Below are 23,598 nucleotides of genomic sequence, written 5' to 3' on the forward strand. Positions count from 1 at the left end.
CAGTGATGTAATCAATGTGAGCTGCCTTAAATATTTTTTTATCATTTAATTTGATCTGTATGAGGTAAAAGTTTTTTTTTTGTTTAATTTAAATACTTGGGAAATTTTTTATTGATGTAGAATTAAAGTAATAATTTTCTGGTTTGTTGTATAATTAAATTTATTTATTTATTTTTACGAGGGGCACGAAGACGACCCTGAAAATTCTTACTTCCTTTTACTTTTAAGGTCACCATGGTGATGCGTTCCCCTGCGTTGGCTGATCGATTTCCAGGTGAATTACCTCGAGAATCCACGTAGTACAATAATGAGTAAAAGTTAGTGAGGGAATAAAATTAAAGTAAGAAGTATGTGAAAAAATAAATATAAAAATTAATTGTGTGAAGAAATGTCTGAGCATAGAGGGTCATCTTTCGCTAATTCTTGTATTAAAGTGCCAATAGATCCTTATAGTCGTCAACCGACACCGTCATATGAACGTCCAAGAATTCAACGTGTAGAAAAACGTAGAAATAATGACAAGTCACGTAAAATAAATTTTGTGTCGTCGTCAAGTAATCAGGATTCCAATCGTGAAATTGTTAGCTCGGATGATAGTAATGTTGAGAGTTTTTTAGATTTTTTGGAGAGCATACCTGATTATGGTGAAGTTAATCATCTGTCAAATGAACAGTTTAAACAGAAACTGGATTATTTGAAAAGAAAACAGAGGTTGCTGTTAAAAAATTTGAAAAATTGTTTGGATCAAGATGAAAGCGACGAAAAGAGTCTTGTTATTCAGGATAAATCGTCGACTTTACCTCCTTCTACACCGAGTATTCCGGATAAGTCTAAGAGGTGGGATGAAAATAATCCGGATTTGAAATTACTTGGAAAAAAATGTAGTCTTGAGGATTCTCGGACAGGCAGTCCGTTGTTATTTTCTTCTGGGACATTTGCTGGATTGGCTGAAGATCAAGATTTGTTGACTTTCAGGTGAGTTTTTAAATTTTATTATGAGTATTGACAACATTTGTGAATTTTTTATTGAGTTATAGTTCATTTATACATAGAGATATTTATTGATGAATGATTTTAGGTGTAAAGATAAAGATAAAGAAATGAAAACTTTAAGAAATCGAGAAATTTATTCAGCTGGTAAGAGTTGGAGTACTTGGAGTGAATCTAAAAGTACTGAAAGTGCTAATAGTGACTCGGAAAATAGTGTTGAGACACGAAGTTTACCACCTAGTAGTCCTAAAAGATGGCAACCAACTGTTCCAAAACCATTTGCATTTGCATTAAGGTCTGTTATATTATTATTGTTAATTTAAAAAAATTTAATTATAAATTTTAAATTGTAGAGATGACGCAGAAAAATATATGTCTCGAGCAGAAAAAGAAGCGACAGAAAAATTTAATGAAAATAATAAAGGAGGTCCAACAAAAAAGAGACGAGTTAGACCAATCCCATTGACATCGAGAATTCCTTTGTATGATAAATTGATGGCAGCCAAAGAAGAAAGGTACTTTATTATTAAGCAACTTATTTCATTAGGATAATTTTTAAATTAATTTTTTTTTTTTATTTCAACAGAAGCCGCATGATTCGTGAAGAAGCAGCTTGGAGCTTAATGTCTCAAGTAAAACCTTTTAGATTAGAATGTGATCGCAGAGCTGTTAAAGTAATGAGCCGCTCAAGTCCAGAACTCTGTACCAAAAATATTAAATCAATATCAACTTCGAGGTTTAGAGCTAAACCCGTGCCAAAAGATCTTTTTGGTACAGATGTTTATGATCGGATGTTAGAAGATGAGTATTTCAGACAGATGCAAAAAAAAATCCGTGCAGCTGAATTAATGAAATCATCGTCATTGCCACCATCGATGGCTAGACGCGAACGAATTAAATCAGCGTGTATTCCTAGAGCTAGAAATTGTAGTAATGACGAGTGTCGACGTAATGAAGAATCATTGAGAGTTTGTAGTTCTACTCCAATGACTTCAGAGAGATCAAGGTCAGTTATGACAAATTTGTCAGGTCGAGGTAATAATTTAGCTGCAATTTTACGATGTCAAGCATCAAGGTAAAATTTTTTGTTGTCTATTTGTTGAATATGTCAAGGGAAAAATTAGAAAATAATGTAAAAAAAATTTTAGAGAAAAATTAGAACGTGAAATTCAAGAGAAAATGGAAGAAAAGGCACGAGAGTACGCAATTAGAATGCGAGAATCATGGACTGGTCGAAAACCAGCCTGGCGAGCACTACGACATGCAGCAAGGTGCACTATTGTTTATGTTGGCAATTAAAGAAAATTGAATAATATTATTAAATTTTTTTTTTTCCAATACTTCAGAAAAGATCTTGAGAGAGATTTAGATTTTCGAATATCACTACGTAGGGATGAAGCAAGAGAGCAAGCTGAACGTCATCGTTTTGAAATGGAAATGATGCTTGATCGTGTTACACAAATCCCAACACTATTTGAACGTCATTCCCAGGTATGTACTGTTCTAAATAAAATATATTTAGCTTATAATAGTAATAAATAACAATATTAGATTATCAATTGAAGACTCGACTCTCTAAGAAGGAACACAATATGCAGAATTTCCAGGCAATGCGTCAATTGCAATCTCGAGCTTATAAACTTGAACGTAAAAAGAAGAAAAAAAAACCTAAATCGGAGCATTCTAGCAGTCTTGATTCTGATAACAGTCCAGGATGTCCATCACGCCCTGATTCTGGATCTTTTATAAATATACCAGCTCGGTCATCGCCTGGACAATCTTCAAAATCTTCAGGTTCCAGGAAATCTCAAATTTCAACTAGATCAGATAATTTGATAAATAATAAAAAGAAAAATGAACGTGGACCTCTTAGAGTATCAATCAACGAAACTGCTGAGCTTATCGAGGATCATGATGAAGATCGCGATGATAATGAAAGATACTCCAGTAGTCCTAGTGATGAACGAGATCCTCATAATTTGTGCAATAATAATACTCAAAATTTGTAATATATATTACATTTATAGATTGTCAAATTTTTTATTCAACAATTTTATATGACACTTTTATGTGTAAATATATCAATTTATTGCAATACATAACATTATTTGTTATAAGTTTATAATAAGATTATTTAACAGTCTTTAAATAAATTTAATAACTATAAAATTATAGAGTATTTGTAATCGAAAAAATATAATATGTATTTTTTAATCTCGCAAACTATCCAGTATCCAGTCCATGTAATAAGGTATGTTTGTATAAACTCCAGGAAAACCATTAATACCACAACTCCGTGGTCCATAACTTACAATACCATATTGAATGTATCGTACATCATTATAGTAATGTCCGGGTGATTGTAGAGGACCACCACTGTCACCAAGACAAGAGTCTTTACCATTTTTTCCACCAGCACATAATTGTTTGTACCAAATTACCGATTTGCCTTCATAAGCTTTTGCACATTCGTCAGTAGGAACTGGAGATAAATTTACCATAAGAAGCTCTGTACTTCGAGTACCGTATTCAGTAGCTCCCCATCCTGTTACGGTGACAGTTTTTTGACCCAATCTTTGAGCCGTTCCAATGGGCAAACAAATTGGCTTTACATTTATTGGTGTAAAATCTATATCTGAATTTAATCGTATTAGGCCTACGTCATTTTGTAATTTTGATGGAACGTAATCAGGATAAAAATGAACGGTTTCAATTAAAAAATCTTGATATTGATCGGCGCAAACTATCTCAAGACCATCTTCATCCCTATCACAATCACGTTCTGTATTCAAATCGTGATCTCCAACTCGTACTCCAAGTAAAAAAAGGCCTATAAAAATTTTTTTATTAACGTTTGATTGCATTATTAGAATCATAGTAAAAAAAATTACTTGGGGGCAAGCTTGTGACACAATGAGCAGCTGTTAAGATGTAACGTTTGTTAATAATTGTACCACCACATCTAAATTCTTTTCTTCCATTAATATTATAAGCTATCAAGGCCATCCATGGAAAATCTAGAACACCAGTTTTATTGCCTCCAAATATTTTAGGCGCAGTAATTGGGCCACAGATACTGTGATTAAATAGTTTTAAATTTGAATGATTTGAGACATCTGGAGGCTCGGGTATTACTAATAATTTTGGTTCCTCTGTTGTTGATAATTGGACAGGCTGTTCAGTTTCACAACAAACTTTAGGTAATTTTCCTTCGAATCCACATTGTGATGAACGAAGAAGTTCTAGTTGTTCATAAGGAATTGGTCGCGGACCTTTGAGAATACTCATCAATGGAGGGCATTCTGTTACAAGAATACACGTGCTGATTTGCCCTGATGGCGTTCTACAATTATCTTCTGCAATGAATTATATAAAAAAAAAAGTTATATACATATAGTCGAGGATATGCCAAAAAAAATCGACTCAAAAATCAAAGATTTAAAAATTAGAGCGTTGCAAATTTTTTTTTTTCATTTTTGATTCATAGAACAAAGTTCGATTGCGAAGCTTCTTAATATCGATATTAAGGGGAAACGCCACCGAACCTTTTTCTCACACTGAAAAATAAACGGGACTATCTTTGTTGCACTCGTAGAGTAAATAAGAGTCTTAAAACCTCTGTTTAAAAATTGTGATTGAAATAAAAAATTTTTCTTGAAGACGAATTAGAATTTTTGAAAATACTGAATTTGTAGCCCTCCATTAAGGTTTTAAAAAACTTTAAAGACTCTCTATTTTAGATTTCCGGTGTTTGCCCGTGAATTAAATTGAATTGAAAATCGGTTAACGTTACCCCTTAAGAACTCATATTTTAGGAAAATCTAAATATAAATATAAAATTTTGAGGTTATTCATAAATAAAAAAATAGTCAATTTTTTTGGCAAATCCTAATATATTCATATAATATCGTTGTATTAATGTCAAGGTAAAGAAATTTTTACTGAATAACGAAAATTTACAGATTTATAAATCTATTGACAACTTTTTTTAAAATTCCGATAATTATTTTTTGTCGTTTTGAAACACTAATAAAACATATTATTAAAGTAAAACAAACTTTTTTACTCGTATATTAGTTTTTAAACTTAAATTAATGTAGTTCTTGCTCTGTTTCCGGTAAATGTAAACAAACACTGTACTTACGAGCATAAACAACAATTAAAAGTTGACTGAATAATGTTAATAAAAGCTTCATATTTTAATTAATAAAATATATCTGTAATAATAATTAATTATAATGAATATAATAATCATAAAATCATTCAAAATTGATAAAAAAATAAAACTTTACTTATATCATTTATTAACATTTGTTAATCTCCAAATAGGTTTTTTTTTTAGTTGAAATCCACAAGTACTATTTAAAAATTAAATTTTATAAAAATAAATTAATTTTTATATAAATTAGTCTGCAATGAAATAAAATATTTTTATTTTACGATCATTATTTTATAAAAACAGCAAATAAGAAAAAAAAAGTGTCATCCGTTCACGAGTACCGCAATCTGATGTATTTAAAACACTCAAGTGTTCGTGTCTAAACACCTTCTGTTTTGTAAAATTCTTGAGCGAAGAGACGAGTAAAACTCGTTGGCTAAATGATGATATTTTTGCACTCTTGATGGTTTGCTGCCATCTGGATTTGTCCTTGGCAAAATTTAATCATATACTTTTACATTTATTTAGTGTCAATTAAAATTAATTTTTATTGAGACTCTCAAGGTCAGTTATCGGTTCCATTTAATTGTAAATGTCAAAATAAAATTGAATATTTTCTGTGTATAAATATATGTATATATATAAATTTATTATTGAAAAGTCAAGGAATAAGTATACACATATATAAATACAATTGAGTAGAATGCAACATTGACGTCAGAATTTTAAGTAACACGCGGAAATCCCACATTGTGTATGATTTTTATGACCGTACATCACGCATGTAAGAATGTTAAATAATATTCTATTTGTTTACAAGAGCATATGAGAATATGAGTAAATATTTATTGAGCTCAAATTGCTAGTGACCTAAAGATTATTTGAGATGACCTAATGTAGATAAAGCGATAGCCAGTAGCATTTATAAATAACCACCATCAGCTATCAGTAATGTTTAAAAATTTATAACAAGTTCATTAATCAATGACAATTTATTTCAATAATAAATAATTTAGATACTATTTTGACTATTACTTTATAAATATATATTTATTTGCCATATAAATATAAAAATTAATACATTAAAAAAGATTTAATCAAAAGCCAGCTGATAAAAATGTATCAGCTGTAGCTGATAAATACTTTTATTAATTATGATGTAAGTCATCAACACAAATAATTTTTTAAATACATAAATTTAAGTATCTTTTAAGTTATATATTATAAAGGAATGTTAATTATGACTTACGAGTTTTGATGACTTTATGGGCTGAGACTTACTCATTGAATTTAGGTAAATAATTGTTGGTTTTTAAATCGCTTACATAATATTTACACGGAAAAAACGAAACTTTAAAAATTAGTGTTTGAAATTACAACTCGAAACCTGGGTTTAAATATAGGGAATTTTAAAATTCTAAATAATAAATTTCACAATACGTGTCATAAATTTAAAATTTTTAAAGTTTAAATATTGTTTTTTCCTGCATAGACAATAAATTTTGATATTTATCCTATAAGGTAAGACCCAGTACCCAATCAGGAAGCTAGTACCCAATCACTCCATGAATTTGTGTATCTATATTTACTAAATTTTCCTAAATATAGATATACAAATTCATGGAGTGATTGGGTACTAGTTCCCTGATCGGGTACTAGGTCTCTCACCTTAATTATTTACGCTTTAATTATAAATTAAAAATTACTATTGAGAATGACATTATTTATTGATCACTTTATCATTATATTACTTGTCGTTTCTCAATTTATATAGCTCATTTTTTTCCGTGTATTTAAGAGATTAATTTTAAGGTCTCATATTACGTAAAATCCATTCGGTGTAGTCAGAAACTTTAGTGTAAATACCCGGCCAACCTTGCATGCCACAAGGAGAAGGTCCGAAAGAAACAACACCGACGGCAGTCCATTTTCCGCTGCCATCAGGTGCTCTCTCAACAGACATAAGAGGACCACCGGAATCACCTCTACATGAGTCTTTTCCACGTTGTCCCCCAGCACATATTTGGCTGTTTGACAGAGACACTGCTGAATTTCCATAACGCGTTAAACAGTCTTGTCGATCAGCGATAGGAATTACAAGTTTCAATTTAACATCAGATTCACTTCTACTTTCAGTTTTACCCCAACCAGCAACCCACAGACGCTGAGGTAAATTCCCATTGTTTGGTAAACAAATTGGTTTAATGTAATCGGTAAATTCTACGGGTGAAGATAATCTCAATAAAGCAATATCATTTTGTTGGTCTCTAGCTGATGGTTTGTAATCTTCATGAGCTATTTGCTCTTCAACTTCAACAGTTACTACAGGTGGTGCGCAAATTTCAGTATTATCTACTTCCATTATACAATCGGGATCTGTCGCTGTGTTGTGTTCACCCAATCTGACGCCCAAAAGACTCCAAGTTTTAGGTAAATCTTTTCCTTTTATACAATGAGCTGCTGTTAAAACGTATCTATTGCTTATTAATACTCCACCACATGCGGTTGTTCTTCCGTTTGCTAATGCATTAAAAAAAAAAATTATTCATAAATATTTATACGTTTGTTATTGAAAATTTAAATAAGTATTTGGTTTACGTTTTTGATATTCTAATAAAACCATCCATGGAAATTCGTCAAGAAAAGCACGTTCGCCGCCAACAATTCTCACTGAAAGATCTCGACCACAGACAGAAGGAAGTAAGCTACTGCGTGAATTAATACTGGTATTTCCATTATTTACATTGTAAAATTCTGTTGTTACTGGTGGTGGTGTTGGCAGTGGGACATTTTGGACACAACAAACTTTTGGATCTCGGCCTTCAAAACCACACTGAGAGTCTCTAAGGAATTGGATGGCTTCTGGAGATCCGTATGACGTTCGCAAAAGGTCTAATAGAGGTGGACATTGTCGAATATTTATACATTGACCCACTTGATTGTTTCTTCCATAGCATGTGTTGTCTTGCCAGAATTCTATAATAATTCATTTATTATCTATTACAATAGTGCAATTAATGATTTATATGTCTCATAGGAAAGTTTGTGACCACAGGAAAATTTTATTGGCGAAAGCGCGTAAGATTTCGTAGAATCTATTTTTTTTTTAAAGGAAGAGATTATTTCTTGTAGGAAGTGATTTCTTTATAAGAAAAAAAAAAGCTTTATGCTTCATTCGATCATAAGTTATGCAAATTCAAAGCATATTTAATTAAAAATTTTGCCATAAAAATTACTATAAATATTTATTTCACTTAATAAGTATATTAAAATATATCTAGAATTGATTTTGAATATATATTAACAAATAGTATAATCTTATTTGACCTGCGTTTACGGTCAACTTAAAACAAGTTTTTTTTATATTGAATTATTATCAATTCATAATTTTTTATACATGCAAAAAAAATTCATTTAATTTTAAGTTCGTTATTTTTTATTTATTCTCTAAAATTAGTCACTTTTATTCAAAACAATATTATTAATTATAAAAATATCATACATACATCATTATATATAATCAAAAATTTTTTCCCAGTATTACAATATGATAGTTGATTGCATGATAAAATTGATGATAATTGATGATTTATTATAAAAAAGATAAAAAAAAATGATATTTATTATAAATAATACTTACGTGCACTGGATTTATTAATAAATAAAAATATCAGCAAGAAATAAAATGTAAAGAGAAATAATCTTTCAGTCATTTTATTGTTATTTTTTTTTTTTTCGAAGTAAATAATGTTGATTGAATGTTGTAATATATTTTAATTGATGATGATTTTGAATGATCTTAACGAGACGTCGGATGAGACATACGAAAGTCGACTGACAGAGTTATAGTCACTACTAGAGAGATAGAGGAACTGAAGCCAGGGTCAACTACTCTCCCACCATGGGTCCAAGGAGTTCTTAAACTTAAATAATATGAGGATTTTCCGTCCAACTGGTAAATCCTACCGCACTTGATGAATCTCATGCTTTTCAATTTTCCACTTGAATAATAAATGTGTGAATCCGGAGTAATTTTATGACTACTTAGTATTTCGGTACTGATAATTAATCATTCATACAAAGAAATATTTTTCAGAATTTAATTAGTTTAGCAAATTTAAAGGTGTATAACCTTAATATTTAATTAAATATTATACAACAAAAAGGCATTTATCGTGATAATAAAATTTATTGAAGATTGATAATTTATAAAATTATTAACATACATTTGAATTATAATTTGTTTACAAATGATTATTTCTATAAAGCTTTCGGTCAAGGTATTATATTACGTATTATCCATTCAGAATAATCAGAAACTTTAGTATATACACCTGGCCAACCTGGCATACCACAAGGATAAGGTCCAAAAGAAACAACACCAGTGGCAGTCCATCTTCCGGTGCCGTCAGCAGATCTTTCAACAGACATAAGAGGTCCACCGGAATCACCTTTGCATGAATCTTTTCCCGCTTGTCCTCCTGCACAGATTTGACTGTTTACGAGAGATATTGCTGATCTTCCATACCGCGCTTCACAGTCTTGTCGATCAGCAAGAGGAACTGAGAGTTTTAATTTTATGTTAGAGTGAGATTTATTTTCGGTTGCACCCCATCCTGCAACCCATAGTCTGTGGGTAATATTTGAATTGTTTGGTAAACAAATTGGCTTAATGTAATCAGTGAATTTAACTGGTGAAGATAATCGAAGTAAAGCTATGTCATGTTTTCGATCTCTGGACCGTGATGCTGATCTGTATTCTTCGTGTGGTATTTGTTCTTCTATGTCTACAGCTACCGTTGGTGGAGCACAAATTTGACTGTCGATACCGTCTGAGATACAATCAGGATTTGTTGATGTATCATATTCACCTAATATTACTCTTGAAAGACGCCAAGATTTTGGTAAATCTTCTTGGTTGACGCAGTGAGCTGCTGTTAAGACATACCGATCGCTTATTAATACACCACCACATCCGGTTTTTCTTCCAGTTGCTGAGTAAATAATAAATTTTATCAGTTAATATTTATAGTTACGTCCAAAACTAATTTTATTTAAGTACTTACGTTTCTCATATTCTAGTAAAGCCATCCATGGAAATTCATCAAGACTAGTACGTTCACCTCCAATAATTCTCACGGAAAGGTCACGACCGCAGTCAGAAGGAAGTTGATCGACAAGTGAATTAAGATTTGTATTTTCTCTAATGCGATTGTAAGCTTCCGTTGTTGATATCACTCTTGTTATCGGTGGCATCCATGCTTGATATCGAAGAGCGCAACAAACTTTAGGATATCGACCATCAAAACCACACTGAGAATTTCTGAGAGTTTTAAAAATTTCCGGAGTTTTGGGCTTAACTTGAAGAAGAGCCACTAAGTCTGGACATTCACGAATATCGATACATTCGCCTCTTTGGTAATCGCTTGTGAAACAGATATTTTCTTGTGAATTTTCTATAATAAACAGATTACAAATGATATCTCTATACGTAATATTAAAAAAACCTTATTATAAAGATGTTGAATTCAAATGAGTGAGGAGCATTCAAATATTTCGTAATAGTTTTCTATTTAAATAATTATGATTGGACCAATAACTTAAATAGTTTGCTTGACCTTGTGAAGATTGATATTAATTTATTATTCGATGTGTATATAAAAATATATCTATTAAGAAGACTTAAAAGATCGTTTATAAAATTTCACCATACTAGCCCAGAGTTAATATTTGGCTACTAAACGCGACTTTGTTTTTAATGCTTGTAAATATGTTTATGTTTTCCTTCTAATCTGAAAAAAAAGTAGAACATAATTGCTATTTTGTGATAATTCACGTCTTGTTTATCACCTTAAAAAAAAAGACGACAGAAGCCGGAAACATTCAACTTAAAAAAAAATTAGATAACGTTGAATTAAAGTAAACACTGTGATAGATACTTATAAATATAGTTCAAAGATTAACAGTCAAATTTCGAAATTATAATATTTTATTCAAAGTATCTAATTATTTATATTTAAAGCTACAGTTTTTCTTTATTAGTTTTCATTTATTTGCCTGATTAAAAACTCCGATTGAATCCGCTGAATTTCGATTGAATCAGATTGAATTCGATTAGCTCCGATTGAAATCTGATAGACTTTCAATCAGAATTCATTGATTTCAATCAGAGTTTTTAATCAGGGTTGTTTTCTTTTACTACTGTTTCTCCGGATGCAAGCCCGATAAAAGGGGGGTTCCACCTATATAATATAGTTTTTTTTTTAACAATTTTTATTTTTTTAATATTATCGTTTCTTTATTAGAATTTTTTTCTTTTTAAATTTTAAACTATTTAAAAATAATAATATTAATTTTTTCAAATATAAAATGTAACTTACGTGCGTTAGATTTTTTTATGATTAAAATCATAAAAACGCAATGAAATATATGAAAAAATTTTTTATACATTTTCTTTATTTTTCTTTTTTAAAATAAATATTGATTATATATATTTTAATTTTTTAAGAAAATATTTTCAAATTATTTTACGAAACGTTAGATAGAAAAGGTGAACGTCAACTGATGGCCAGAAAAATAGAAGAACCCATGAAGAACCTCAGGGTCAACTAGATTCCCACCACAATTTGAAGCATATTTTATGTTAATTTATTTTTTAATTATTTCTATTGCCGCTTCTATGACTAAGATTCATAAATTTTGTGTGTACGCTTTCACCAATTTATTTTATCGTAAACAACCCTTATTAAAAGAAACAATTTTAAACGATTAGAAAAAAGAAATTTTAAATACCGTTTAATGCTTTTGAGTACTTTAAATATTTTTGAATCGCCATTCTTATGGGAGTTTATTATTGCAAATCATTTCGAATTATTTCTTTCAATCAGGGCAAGTAAAATAAAATTAATTTCTGACTAAAAGTTTTTGTAATTCATTACATTGATAATTAAAAAATAAAAATTGATAGTGGAACCAGCAGAATGCAGCATTAAAAATATTTTTTTCAAAATTTTAGAATAATTCAATTTCATTTTGATATTTATAATTATTAATAAAACAATTTATTGAAAAATAAGTAAATTTTCAGCCGCTTTAATTTGCGCAATTTAAATATTGATTTAATTGATTCAAAATAAATAGTTCCTTAACAAATCTATCTAATCATTAAAAAAAATTAATAATAATCTGTCTTGAAATAATTTTATTAATAAAATATACAGGGAGACTGAACATTGGATATTTTTACCCTTCGTAATTATACAAAATTTCAATAATATTTGAAATATTAAAAAATATTTAAAAAAAAAAAAGCATGTCGTGCCACCTGTCAAAAAATGAAAATTAAAAATTTAACAAATAATAAAGAAGATTACTTGTTCGTAGGAAAATTGATTCTACATTGTAATAAAAGATAGCACTACTTGCTTATTAAAATAAAATTTTTAGTTACATAAAAATTCTAAAGCGGACGCCACTAGCTTAATTCAAGGCAACATTTATTAGTTATTCTTTGGAATTCTCTAAAAAAATAATAAACAGAGAAAACGATATTAGAGATTGAGAATTTTTAACATCTCTTCAGACATGTTTTACTGAAAGAAAAAGTTATTTCTTTAAGTTTTTTTATATTTTCCACTCACCGATAATGTATTTAGTTGGGCCCACACCCGTTTGATTTTATTTTCCTACTGGTTGTATTATTATTATATTGTGTAAGTTTAACAAAAGATCCATTCTTATATCCATATACATATATATACGTATATATATTATATCCATACATATAAATATATATAGATACATATAGTATCGAATATTACTTGATAATTTGACCAGTTGTGTTGTCTCAATAATTTTATCTAAAAGATGTTGTCGTACTTAATAATATAATTGGTTATGTTTAATAGTCTCAAAGTCACCAATCAAAATTTATAAACATTTTTTAATTTTTTAATACTTAAAATATTATCAACAATTATTATAATTCATTTTAATCTTTCACTTATTTTTATTTTTCAACAATATTTCAATTTTTTTATTATTGTAACAAATTTCATATATTTAAAATACAAACGATAATTTATTTATTCAATTAATATTTTTTTTTAAATATTTATTGTGTAGTTCAATGAATTTTTCCAAGTGATAATTATTACTGTTAAATACTCATATTATTGTGAGTTGTTTATTTGCATTTGCTTATATTATTATTTTTTTTCTTATATTTTAAATGTATTATTGTTTGTTTTTAATAGAACAATGACGGAAGGAACTGTGACGAGGACAAAGCGTATGGGAACGAGATTTTTTAAGAATCCTCCTCAACCTCATATGTGTATACAAGATTTTTTGAGGGTAACTACTTAAAATTAATTTTTTACATAAGATTTAATAATAAAATCAATAATATTTTATTAAATCTACTTGATTCATATTTAGGGATCAGGACATCCGTGTTATATAAACGTTTTGTCATGGGATAAAATAGCAATGGGAAGTTGTCCTTTTGAACGCTTATCACTCTACGGTGGTATGAAAATAAATCCACCGAGAACAGAAAAACCGGATGTTAATGTATTTTTTGTTATGGCTAATCCAGAAGTTCTACGACAAAAAGGCAAAAATGCTTCTGACCACAAGGTAATTTAATTATATTTATAATTGTAATTTTTAAACAATCGAATAAATATTTTTTATTTTTACTGTAAATTTAATAATACTATTTTAGGAGCAATCTATCCTCATAGAACTACTTCTGAATTTTATCGAAGCAATGAATACCGGAGTAGAATTTATGAGACAATATAAAATTCTAAATGATCGTGATATAACTGGTGAATTAAAAGAAATATGGATGGTTGTACAAAGTGATAGAGCGCGTGTACAAAATGATGCAGCCAATGAAGATGTTAAAAGACCAGTTCCGCAGTATCCACAATATTCAGAGCAAGATCAAAAACAAGAACAACAACAGTTGCAACAACAGAAACAACAACAAAAGAAGCAACATCAACAACAATATAGACCGCCACCACCCCAAACACAGCAACATCAGCATCAAGTTCAGCAGATTCATCAGAATCATAGTGAAGAGACTCATCAACAAATTCAATCTCAACCTCCTCAATATCATTCAAGTTATTCAATGTCAAGTCGTGGGCCTGCCAAGGCATCTGATAATTATGATTTGGCTTACGTTCGTCAAACTCAGAATCAACCGATAGCTCAGAATGATCATATCTATCAACCTTGGTCAACATCATTGCAATACGCTAATAGAGTTAGAAGAATGGAACATCAAATAGGTTCTAGAGAAGCTAGAGAGTTTTTAGCTTCTTCTGTTCCGTCTAATACTCCAGTTCCGCCACAACATCCTATCTCTTATCCAGCACCACAATACCAGTATCAGTTGTCACGACCTATAGGACCGCCTTATAACGGGCCTAAAGTCCATCCTAATGCGGGTGGTCTTGGTTGCTCTACGATAACAAATCCTGGTGGTATCCCACCTGTTATAAATACTACCATTGCTCCAGGATCGCAAATGCACTATGATCATTATTATTTATCTATGCGGTTACCAGAGAAGAGTGTTTGTGTGAAAGTTCATAGAGTGCAACAACCTCAGCAACCACAAATTCAAATCGCTAATCCTATTCATGCAGCTCCTGTTCCTCCGTATGAATCAATTGATCCTTTTTATGATCCACAAATAAATGCATCGTTCAATTGGAGAAAATCGCTTGCATCACAAAATAATACTATGCAACCTAAAAATAATATTAATAAACGACAAAATTCACCTACAAATGCTGGTAGCAATGGGCCTAAAGAAAATTCAGTAAAAAATAAAAGCCCAGTTAAAGTGCTACAACGAGATAATTGTAATTCAAATACTGATCCTGTAAATTCGGTAATTTTTACAGATAAATCAGATGAAGAATTTGAAAACGCAGCTAACAAAATTAAAAAACAAGTCCAAGTTACTGATTTAGATGAAGATGAACCGCGAATTACTGAGACTTGTGATGATTCTGAAATATTTAAAAATTTTAATGATATGGAAAATCATAAAATAACACAAGAAAATAATTATAAAAAACAAAACAAAACAAAAATAATGGTACTAAAAAGAAACAAATCATTTAATGATAGTCAATCATTGTTGAGAAATGGTAAAACTGTTAAAAATGGTGTAGGAATTGAAAATGAACAGCCAAGTAATATAGAGAATAAAGTTATTGAAAAAAAAAATGAACAACCATTTGTTTCTGAATCCGAGCGAAATGGTTTTAATAATGATAAACAACTAGAAAGTGATGATAGAATTTCAAAGACCGTAAATAATTGTAATAATAGTGCATCGATAATAAATCCTAGTACATCTGAAGACAATGGCAAACAACATGAAACTAAAGTCAATGGACAAGTTAATAATTTTAACAAAAATAAGGAACAGGTTTATCAAGTGTATACAATATTGAGAAAATCCGATGTGACATCAACGCAGGATGAATTGACAAATGAAACGGCTCAGATAGCGATTAAAGATTGCACGGATACGAGTGAGATCGGTATCGTGCCTTCGTGATAGTCTATATTATATGTAATTATATAAGTTACATAAATAAGAATAAGAATCCATTTTTTAATGTAAATAGATAATTTTATAAATGAACAATTGACGAGAAAGGTTAAAAAAAAAGTAAGTGGATAAACGTTAAAGACAATTTAGATATAAAATTTTAGACACTTTTGCTCGAATGCTCTTCCATAAGTATTAAGATAACGATAAAACATAAAGAAAGTTTGAGCAGCACTGAATGGTTTAAAGAGTAAAGTGAATTTGAATACTGAGTGTTAAATAATGAATTCGTATAACCAATGATCTTGATAGCGTACAGCTTGGCTGTGAAAACAAATTTTGGTGCATAAGACTCTCTTATTTGTACGTGAAGAGAGATTCTGTGACGCAGCAGCAAATAAACGAATTCATTATCATAGAAAACGGATAAAATTCTTAAAAAAAAAAAGTTTATATTACAAATAATTATTAATTTAAAAAAATTAAATAAGCTTCGTCTACAAATAAAAATTTTTATTTTATGATTATTGAGCCGTTAGATGATCGACGCCCATACGTGGACTCTTTTTAAATTTAACTGAGGAATAACTTTATTAATAAAGTAAATAATAAATGGGTGCTTCGATGACATTTTTAGCATACTATTTTGTTGCTTTATAAATTATTCGAAACAATACTTCCACATATTCAGTGATTGTCTTCAAGGTAATCACTGCACTAAATGGAATTTTAATGAAATACTGCCTGTTTTTTTATAATAAATAATAATAACAAACAAAACATAATAGTAATAATAGTAACGATGATAATTTGAATAAGCACAAAATTATTTGCAATTAGATTTTAGGCCGAGATCTTCCCGGATGTCCAATTGTCGCAGACATTCTAAAAATTTATTATTAATTGATGTATGTATATGTACAGTAACTATCTTTTTACCAAACGAAAAACTGCATAAATTTTAATGCGCGATATTATCGTAAAATTAATATCTTTCGAAGTAAATTAATTTTTAAATTATAGGTATACATATATATTATTATTATTATTATATATATATTAATTAAAACTATATAAGTTGATATATAAAAATTAAATTTTCTTCTCTTAAACGCATAGTTATGGTTACTCAGTATTCATGTTATTTTATAATTATCATATGATAAGTGATACTGTGGTTTATATTATAGTCAACTATACAATTGTAATAGTAATCTATTATACAATATACGTTAAATTTTTCTTTTTTGAAAAAAGTTTTTTATTTTGTGATTTATATTTAACACAAAGATCCGATACTTGATTCCTAATTAATCATATGAAAGGGCAATGGTTTTAACTGTAAAGATCTTTTGATTGATGAGGAAGCCTGTAATTAATTAAAATATGAAATAGTTACAAATAGAAAAGAAATAGGATCAAAGTGTTTAGTAGGTGTATACTCTCACCTACTCTTCTTGACTTTCACCTTTGCTATCGTGAACCACGGATACGAATTTATTGTAGAGTGAGTTAATCTGACGGCAAGTTAACAATGTGCTGCACGGTAAATAGTAACAAAAGCTTTCCCTCCGTTAGACTTTCGCTGTCAACCAATAAAATAATATATCATTTATTATATTATTTCAACCAACATCCGTACGAGTTATAATAATTGTGTATTTGTGACTGGTGACGGAAATCAACCGAATAAATAATTATTTTATATATTTAAATGTAGTGTCATCAACAATAATAATCAATTTGTTCAACAAGGAAGTCAATTACATGAGAGTTGTCAAGAATTAATAGTAATAATAATAAAAAAATATTTTTTTGTGTTTTATGTTTACGAGGTGACAGAGTTAAAGTGTATACTTTTGATCATATGTCATGTTCAATTATAATTAATGAAAAGACATATATTTTATTGTGTTTCATAAGACAAAAAAAAAAAGAAAAAAAAAAACATTTTTTTACTTCGAATTCTGTATAAATTTTTATATCGTCGTGAACCGGTTTACTGGCTCAATCGTTATTAAAATTAAAAAAAAAAAATTAACATAAAATGACATTAAGGTAGAAGAGTAAATTAGCAGAGGCGGGATTTTAGTAAGAGCTAAAAGAGTTTGGAAGGGAGACCGCAATACCTTTCTCCAGAGATGTGGCTGGCCGACATCGCGTTCTTCACCCTTCCATCCTGACTATAAGTAACAAGAAAAAGAGAGAGAGAGTCAGCCAAGCAAGAAGCAAGAGTTTAAGTTACTTGATTTGCCAGATGAGAGAAAAGTCTTCTCTGTTCTTGCAATGAATATCGTCGTTTCTCCTGTACTATTTCATTGTTTTCATCATGTTTCTTGCAATTTTCTTTATCAGCCTTGCGTGAACACGCGATACCGCGGTCTTTTATATTTTCCGCTATAACAGTCAACATGGTCAGTATGTACCAGATATCCTTGTGAACAGTTGTGTATACTTTTAACTCAGGGTATAATCAAAATTTTATAAATAATTTTTTTATAAGTAACCAACACTATGAAGTTTCAAAAAATTACCTGTGATAGTTATGTGTTTCAGAAATTTACAGACGTGGAACAAACCGGTAAGATTATATGGAAATTATTATTTTTAAATTTTTAATCAATACTTTTACTAACTAATTTATGTTACTTGAATTTTTATTGTAATTATTTTTTTCTGTCAACATTAATTTTTTTTTTAAATAGAACAGTGATAAATATTTTAATATTTACATACAAATTATATCTTCATCTGTCTAATGAAAGTGTTAGCGTAAAAACTAACCGGCCTCGACTTACTTTTTGCATTTCACAGTTGACTGCAGTTGGCATCATTTCTGTAAAATCTAATACTTTATTTTATTTAAAAAAAATAAGTTTCAATAATTTATAAGTTGGATGAATTTTAAGATGAAAAAATAAAAATATTTCCATAGATTTTTAAGATAAACTTCGTAAATATTATAATTATAATAAAAATTCTTATCTCGTTTTAACACATGTAACATCATGTAAACGTGATTGCACCGGCATGAATTATATTATTGAGTAGTACTGGTGATGAAAGCGCGGGACGATCACTTATTTGGACATTCATTGTCCGTACTGTTAAGCACAGATGTTTACTTAAATGTACGACATGGAATACTTAATACGTTTTAATTTATCAATTCACACAATCTTTGTATTTATCGTATATTAATATAACGTTTGCAGACTAATATTTAAATTATTTTACAGAATATGATGCAGTTGAAGAAAGGCTTAAATTACTTTTAAACGAAGGATCGAAAATTCCTGCTGATTCTGAAGAGTCTGAAATGATTTTACCAGATTATTATGATCCAATTAAATTTCGTATTGGCCAGAATGTATTTAAAAAAAATATATTTACTATGATGATTGCTAAATTATCTGGATTGTTACTTCTTCTTACAGTACCTTCTATCCTTGACATTTTAAAATTTACGAGACAAAGTGGTAATCCGTGTGCTGCCTTTCGTAGATACGCAGCGACAATTCTTCACACATGCATCTGGTATAAAAATTCACCGGATGAGGATAGTGAGTAAGTGAAATAAATATCTTTTAAATTTTTGTCTTGTCTAATTTTAACAAAAAATTTAAAAAATATTATTACCCAGACACTCGACTTGTTTTGTATTTTTTTTTTCAAACTGCCGCTTATCTTTAAAACAACATTTTTACAAGACATTAAAATAAAAACTTTTTTTTTGTTGCAAATTCGAGCTAGAAATATCATGCATGAGACTAAATTAATTTAAATAGTTCGTTGACACGATTGAAGACGTCAGAATCCGGACGTCGTGATTTTGAAATGTATATCTTTAAACTCTCTCTTATTTTTTATTATTTTTGAAATCAATGCATGTGCAAATATTATCGTAATACTTTTTATTTACTTCTTATTAATTATTCTACAGCTCAATAACTTATAATAGATAGAATATATATTTTTATAGTAAATATCATTAATATTTATCATTTACTATATTTTAGATTCTATGCTTCTTTGAAAAATGTACGAAGAAAACACTGTGTAGCTTCAAAACGTAGTTGTGAAGCTGGAATAGGTCAAATTTCACAACTCGATATGGCTCTTACTCAATTTGGTTTCATGGGTTTTACTCTTTTGTGCGCAGATTATTTGGGAGTTGCTACTAATGATGAAGAACTTGATGGTCTTCTTCATTTTTGGCGTGTTATAGGCCGAATGTTGGGTACAGAAGAAAGGTAATAATAATATTTAATTTCCTTTTTCTGATTATTATCATTAATTTTTAATTTTCAGATTTAATCTTTGCAATGGCAGTGTAAAGGAGAGTAAAGCTCTTTGTCGTAGACTACTTGAAGAGGTATTCGTTCCATATTATGCAAAAAAATCAAAAGACTTCGATGAGATGAGTACTGCTCTCTTAGAAGGATTATGGCCGATAAATCCATTTGTAAATAATAAATCGTTTAGAATATTTACATGTCATCTGATAGCTTCAGCTATTCCCAATAACAATTACTCATTAGATATCGATGACACATCATTGTCAATGTATAGTAAAATAATATTGAATCTTCAGCTGTTTGTTCATAAACATTTATTACAAGTACATTACTGGTGGTCTAGTATTTTTCGAGCTCATTTTAATAATCAAATGAAAATAGGCTTTTATCTTACGGAAAAATTTCCATTTTTAGCTTACATACTTTATGGAAAAAAGCGATCGCATTTTAATATTTATAAATTTCATTTTGATTGAAAATAGAAAAATTTTTTCTTCAATTTATAGAACTTTTATTATATATTTTTAGGTATCACAAAAATTAAGCATTTATTTTTGTAATTTATACACATGTTAATTACTTAAGTAATTTGAATAGAAAAAAAATAATTTTAATAAGTAATTAAATTATTTTTTTTTTATTTTTTTAAACAAAAAATACTCAATTGTCAAAAGACAATGATTTAAAAATGTAATTTATTAAAAATAGCCTTAGGTAAGTGAACTTTTGTACTAAAAATAATTTATAAAAAAAAAAATATATATATATATATATATAGTGTAAAATTGTACATTGAATTTTTTTATTAACTCATACTTTATTTTGGTGGTTAAGAAACTAAATTTAAAATTCAGTATATAACCATTTTCACTCAGTTTTATAAGTGTTATAAAATTTGAAGAAAGTTTTCATTACATTTTATGTGTATGAATAATTTAAAAAGATGATATGAGATATTTTTTAAAAAAAGTGAAAGGACTAATCCACCAATAAAGTAGTCAAAAGAACAAATAAAATGTTGAAACGTTTTTTTTTTTTTATCAAATATAATTTTGTAATTGAAGTATGTCAATTATAAAAACAAACAAAACAATAAATATTTATAAAAAAATATATTCAATACTATAATTATTTTTATTTCCATGAACTACTTAAACTTTCTATCAATCTTGTCTCTAAATCCAATTTATTTTTGTTATACATCTTAATTCCCTTAAAAATTATTCAAATTATTTTATACAAAGATTATCTTTTATCAGTACGTAGTAATTTAATCATTAATTAGTTCACAACCTCAATAATCTGCAATTTTAATTGTCTTATCTACCTTTTATTTAAACGTCAGACTACGCATTGAATCATACTGACATTTAATATAATTGTCCTATTTATAAGATATACATACAGCGTAAGCATTAATTACTACTGCGAAATATTATCTAATTGTCGTTTACATTGAATTATCATATCTATTTATGTATTACACAATCTTTAAGCAATCAACTCAGCCGATTCAAATGATATCCATCAACAAAATACCATCATCATTATTATTATTATTGTTATTATTATCAATTATACGTCAGTAGATATCGTATGCCGAGTTTCAGGTGTCAGTGTAATAATCCAGTCGACGGCAATGTCCAAAGTTATTATAAATTTTGTAAATGTGATTGGGAATTGAGACTTGGTTACGGTTTAGCTCTAAGCCTCGCAGTATTTGAAGCTAAAAGATTTTTAGTAATTATTTTTGAACTTTTTACAAAATGGCAAGTTATAAAACTTGTTGGTGGCCTTCAACCCGTAATCCTCAGCTTCATTGACATCCTACTTGGTTTCTCTTGTACCTTTGGACTCACCTCTATAATTCGCAAGTAATTAAAATCTTATTAATATATAAAATATATCATTTAATATTTTTTACTTTATTATTTATTTTAGATCAGGCATAGAAACCTGTAACTCTTCATCTAAAATATTACTAAAAGTTTTGCTGATTTTAATAATTACATGTGCTATATTAAACATCATGACACTTGTATCTATTGGTTTTAATGTCAGTGTTAAAAAAAAAAGTATTAAAAAAGTATTTAATACTTCAATGCATCTATACATTACTTCAGATCCAACAGAATCTGATAAATATACTTTGGATCTAATTCAATTTGATCTTCAATGTTGTGGTCATTCGTCTTACACTGACTGGTTTCATTTAAATTGGCAGGTAAATTTTCAAAATTTTTAAATTACAAAAATTCGATTATTTTTATATTAAATCATTAATTTATTATCTTTTTGTAAGATAGATGACTAAAAGTAATGCTAAAGAAAAAAGTGTACCTTTTAGTTGTTGTAATCTTGAAGTAATTAAACCTTGTAGTCATACCTTAATGACTGAAGAAAATATTAAAACAATAAATGTCAAAGGATGTGCAAAGATAATTAGTAATATTTTATTACGGATTGTTTTTGTTGCTTATGCTATGGGCATTATGTTAGTCCTCACTCAGTCGTTTCTTGTTGTCTGTATTTTTAAGGTATTTCAAATAAATATTATTTGTTTACTTGTTGTTGTTATTATTATTTCTTGTAACAATAATACAATACAATGCAATATAATAAAATTTATATAAAGATAATTCGTATACAATAGACTCGAAATAATTATTTTAATTATTGCAGATAATCACAAGGTCGTGTGTAAATACGCCAAAGTTAATGGATCCCTCTAATCATTGTCTTCTTCCGAGGTAATAAAAACAATGATAATCTAAATTACATATTTATATAACTTGTAAAATTAATTAATGTAATAATGATAGTAAATAATATTTTATAATTAATTTAGTACAAAAGATCGTCCTCGACGTATGAAAAAAAAAATTAAGAAAGTACAGGCAGCCTTGAAAAATTCTAGAACAAAGTGGCATGAAGTTAAGGTGAAATATTCCAGAGACTCTTCTTTAGATTTAGAATCATCATCAGGTTCTCGTGCAGCACGAATAAATCCGAGTGCTCATGTAGAACATCGCGTGCCAAACAAGCAATCTTCTGTCAGGAAAGTTGGTTGATAATGTCCCATAATTTAGAGATTTAATTTATTACAAGAAAATTAAATTTTCTTTTTCAAATATTTGTATGAAAGTATCCATAATATTTATATTTCATAAATTATTTATTCTAGATTTAAAACAAAAATACATAAATTATAAAATTCCAAGACAGTCAGGATTTTTTTTTTCATAAATAGTAAAAATGATTGGATTTGTTGTCAATAATTTTTAAACAAATTTTTTTTTCTATGTATTAAAAAAATAATATATAGTTTAAAAAATATATGGATCCATTTATTATTTACTATATTGCAGTAAGTTGTAATATTCCATTGATTTTTCATGATATTATAAGACTGAGACATAGTAATTTCGAAACAAGTATAATTGCAAGGTAGAGAGAGACGGTTTATTAGAGGTGAGCGATATCGTGAGGGTAAATTGTTATTTGCGTATATATTCGTTAAGTATACATGTGTTGTACTATGATTTACGTATATATACATATATAAG

The 23,598-nt window shown here is 28.6% G+C and overlaps 6 protein-coding genes across 9 annotated transcripts; 4 read left to right on the forward strand and 2 right to left on the reverse strand.

The window, feature by feature from the left end:
- The first annotated feature begins 388 nt into the window (after window positions 1-388).
- Window positions 389-2,999, forward strand: LOC103575548 (protein FAM161A). The gene is made up of 7 exons (XM_053741568.1): window positions 389-975; window positions 1,079-1,285; window positions 1,344-1,505; window positions 1,577-2,065; window positions 2,139-2,261; window positions 2,337-2,481; window positions 2,589-2,999. The coding sequence occupies exons 1-7, from the start codon at window positions 389-391 to the stop codon at window positions 2,997-2,999; spliced, it is 2,124 nt and encodes a 707-aa protein (XP_053597543.1).
- Window positions 3,000-3,060: 61 nt separating this feature from the next.
- LOC103575549 (CLIP domain-containing serine protease B4) lies at window positions 3,061-5,701 on the reverse strand. Of its 2 annotated transcripts, XM_053741438.1 has the most exons (5): window positions 5,491-5,701; window positions 5,283-5,400; window positions 5,135-5,207; window positions 3,882-4,346; window positions 3,061-3,820 (listed from the first exon to the last, which is right to left on the reverse strand). In XM_053741438.1, exons 3-5 carry the CDS (start codon window positions 5,184-5,186, stop codon window positions 3,201-3,203), a joined length of 1,137 nt encoding a protein of 378 aa, XP_053597413.1. In that variant the 5' UTR covers window positions 5,187-5,207; window positions 5,283-5,400; window positions 5,491-5,701; the 3' UTR covers window positions 3,061-3,200. The 2 variants fall into 2 exon arrangements, with proteins under 2 accessions (XP_053597413.1, XP_053597411.1); XM_053741436.1 differs by having other exon boundaries at window positions 5,283-5,701.
- Window positions 5,702-5,838: 137 nt separating this feature from the next.
- Window positions 5,839-11,673, reverse strand: LOC103575539 (uncharacterized). Its single transcript, XM_008555372.2, has 6 exons — window positions 11,530-11,673; window positions 10,216-10,605; window positions 9,433-10,143; window positions 8,790-8,918; window positions 7,748-8,125; window positions 5,839-7,669 (listed from the first exon to the last, which is right to left on the reverse strand). Exons 1-6 carry the CDS (start codon window positions 11,597-11,599, stop codon window positions 6,957-6,959), a joined length of 2,391 nt encoding a protein of 796 aa, XP_008553594.2. The 5' UTR covers window positions 11,600-11,673; the 3' UTR covers window positions 5,839-6,956.
- Window positions 11,674-12,624: 951 nt separating this feature from the next.
- LOC103575538 (putative uncharacterized protein DDB_G0271606) lies at window positions 12,625-16,970 on the forward strand. Of its 2 annotated transcripts, none has more exons than XM_008555370.2 (4): window positions 12,625-12,861; window positions 13,405-13,504; window positions 13,589-13,789; window positions 13,878-16,968. In XM_008555370.2, exons 2-4 carry the CDS (start codon window positions 13,409-13,411, stop codon window positions 15,738-15,740), a joined length of 2,160 nt encoding a protein of 719 aa, XP_008553592.1. In that variant the 5' UTR covers window positions 12,625-12,861; window positions 13,405-13,408; the 3' UTR covers window positions 15,741-16,968. The 2 variants fall into 2 exon arrangements, with proteins under 2 accessions (XP_008553592.1, XP_008553593.1); XM_008555371.2 differs by lacking the exon at window positions 12,625-12,861 and adding an exon at window positions 13,187-13,325 and having other exon boundaries at window positions 13,878-16,970.
- Window positions 16,971-17,703: 733 nt separating this feature from the next.
- On the forward strand, window positions 17,704-20,587 carry LOC103575540 (uncharacterized). 2 transcript variants are annotated; one of them, XM_008555374.3, is made up of 5 exons: window positions 17,704-18,201; window positions 18,291-18,315; window positions 18,974-19,301; window positions 19,754-19,987; window positions 20,046-20,587. In XM_008555374.3, the coding sequence occupies exons 3-5, from the start codon at window positions 19,054-19,056 to the stop codon at window positions 20,506-20,508; spliced, it is 945 nt and encodes a 314-aa protein (XP_008553596.1). In that variant the 5' UTR covers window positions 17,704-18,201; window positions 18,291-18,315; window positions 18,974-19,053; the 3' UTR covers window positions 20,509-20,587. The 2 variants fall into 2 exon arrangements, with proteins under 2 accessions (XP_008553596.1, XP_008553595.1); XM_008555373.3 differs by having other exon boundaries at window positions 17,705-18,315.
- Window positions 20,588-21,428: 841 nt separating this feature from the next.
- LOC103575542 (uncharacterized) lies at window positions 21,429-23,171 on the forward strand. Its single transcript, XM_008555375.2, has 5 exons — window positions 21,429-21,906; window positions 21,974-22,256; window positions 22,339-22,569; window positions 22,715-22,782; window positions 22,881-23,171. The coding sequence occupies exons 1-5, from the start codon at window positions 21,629-21,631 to the stop codon at window positions 23,101-23,103; spliced, it is 1,083 nt and encodes a 360-aa protein (XP_008553597.1). The 5' UTR covers window positions 21,429-21,628; the 3' UTR covers window positions 23,104-23,171.
- Window positions 23,172-23,598: the final 427 nt, after the last annotated feature.

The sequence above is a fragment of the Microplitis demolitor genome, chromosome 8 (assembly GCF_026212275.2).
Source record: "Microplitis demolitor isolate Queensland-Clemson2020A chromosome 8, iyMicDemo2.1a, whole genome shotgun sequence".
NCBI classification, from domain to species: domain Eukaryota; kingdom Metazoa; phylum Arthropoda; class Insecta; order Hymenoptera; family Braconidae; genus Microplitis; species Microplitis demolitor.

What these genes read in the sequence shown, in the direction of transcription:
- LOC103575540 (XM_008555373.3), top strand. Translation starts at nt 18,249, where the DNA reads ATGAAGTTTCAAAAAATTACCTGTGATAGTTATGTGTTTCAGAAATTT. An exon ending in TCACCGGATGAGGATAGTGA is followed by an intron (nt 19,302 to 19,753) that starts GTAAGTGAAATA and finishes ACTATATTTTAG; the next exon opens with ATTCTATGCTTCTTTGAAAA. An exon ending in ATGTTGGGTACAGAAGAAAG is followed by an intron (nt 19,988 to 20,045) that starts GTAATAATAATA and finishes TTTAATTTTCAG; the next exon opens with ATTTAATCTTTGCAATGGCA.
- LOC103575542 (XM_008555375.2), top strand. Translation starts at nt 21,629, where the DNA reads ATGCCGAGTTTCAGGTGTCAGTGTAATAATCCAGTCGACGGCAATGTC. An exon ending in GGTTTCATTTAAATTGGCAG is followed by an intron (nt 22,257 to 22,338) that starts GTAAATTTTCAA and finishes TTTGTAAGATAG; the next exon opens with ATGACTAAAAGTAATGCTAA. An exon ending in TTGTTGTCTGTATTTTTAAG is followed by an intron (nt 22,570 to 22,714) that starts GTATTTCAAATA and finishes TAATTATTGCAG; the next exon opens with ATAATCACAAGGTCGTGTGT.
- LOC103575539 (XM_008555372.2), bottom strand. Translation starts at nt 11,599, where the DNA reads ATGTATAAAAAATTTTTTCATATATTTCATTGCGTTTTTATGATTTTA. An exon ending in TTTACTAGAATATGAGAAAC is followed by an intron (nt 10,144 to 10,215) that starts GTAAGTACTTAA and finishes TTATTTACTCAG; the next exon opens with CAACTGGAAGAAAAACCGGA. An exon ending in TTTATTAGAATATCAAAAAC is followed by an intron (nt 7,670 to 7,747) that starts GTAAACCAAATA and finishes TTAATGCATTAG; the next exon opens with CAAACGGAAGAACAACCGCA.
- LOC103575549 (XM_053741438.1), bottom strand. Translation starts at nt 5,186, where the DNA reads ATGAAGCTTTTATTAACATTATTCAGTCAACTTTTAATTGTTGTTTAT. An exon ending in TTTAATTGTTGTTTATGCTC is followed by an intron (nt 4,347 to 5,134) that starts GTAAGTACAGTG and finishes AATTCATTGCAG; the next exon opens with AAGATAATTGTAGAACGCCA. An exon ending in TGTCACAAGCTTGCCCCCAA is followed by an intron (nt 3,821 to 3,881) that starts GTAATTTTTTTT and finishes AAATTTTTATAG; the next exon opens with GCCTTTTTTTACTTGGAGTA.
- LOC103575548 (XM_053741568.1), top strand. Translation starts at nt 389, where the DNA reads ATGTCTGAGCATAGAGGGTCATCTTTCGCTAATTCTTGTATTAAAGTG. An exon ending in CAAGATTTGTTGACTTTCAG is followed by an intron (nt 976 to 1,078) that starts GTGAGTTTTTAA and finishes GAATGATTTTAG; the next exon opens with GTGTAAAGATAAAGATAAAG. An exon ending in CCATTTGCATTTGCATTAAG is followed by an intron (nt 1,286 to 1,343) that starts GTCTGTTATATT and finishes TTTAAATTGTAG; the next exon opens with AGATGACGCAGAAAAATATA.
- LOC103575538 (XM_008555370.2), top strand. Translation starts at nt 13,409, where the DNA reads ATGACGGAAGGAACTGTGACGAGGACAAAGCGTATGGGAACGAGATTT. An exon ending in GTATACAAGATTTTTTGAGG is followed by an intron (nt 13,505 to 13,588) that starts GTAACTACTTAA and finishes ATTCATATTTAG; the next exon opens with GGATCAGGACATCCGTGTTA. An exon ending in AAAATGCTTCTGACCACAAG is followed by an intron (nt 13,790 to 13,877) that starts GTAATTTAATTA and finishes ATACTATTTTAG; the next exon opens with GAGCAATCTATCCTCATAGA.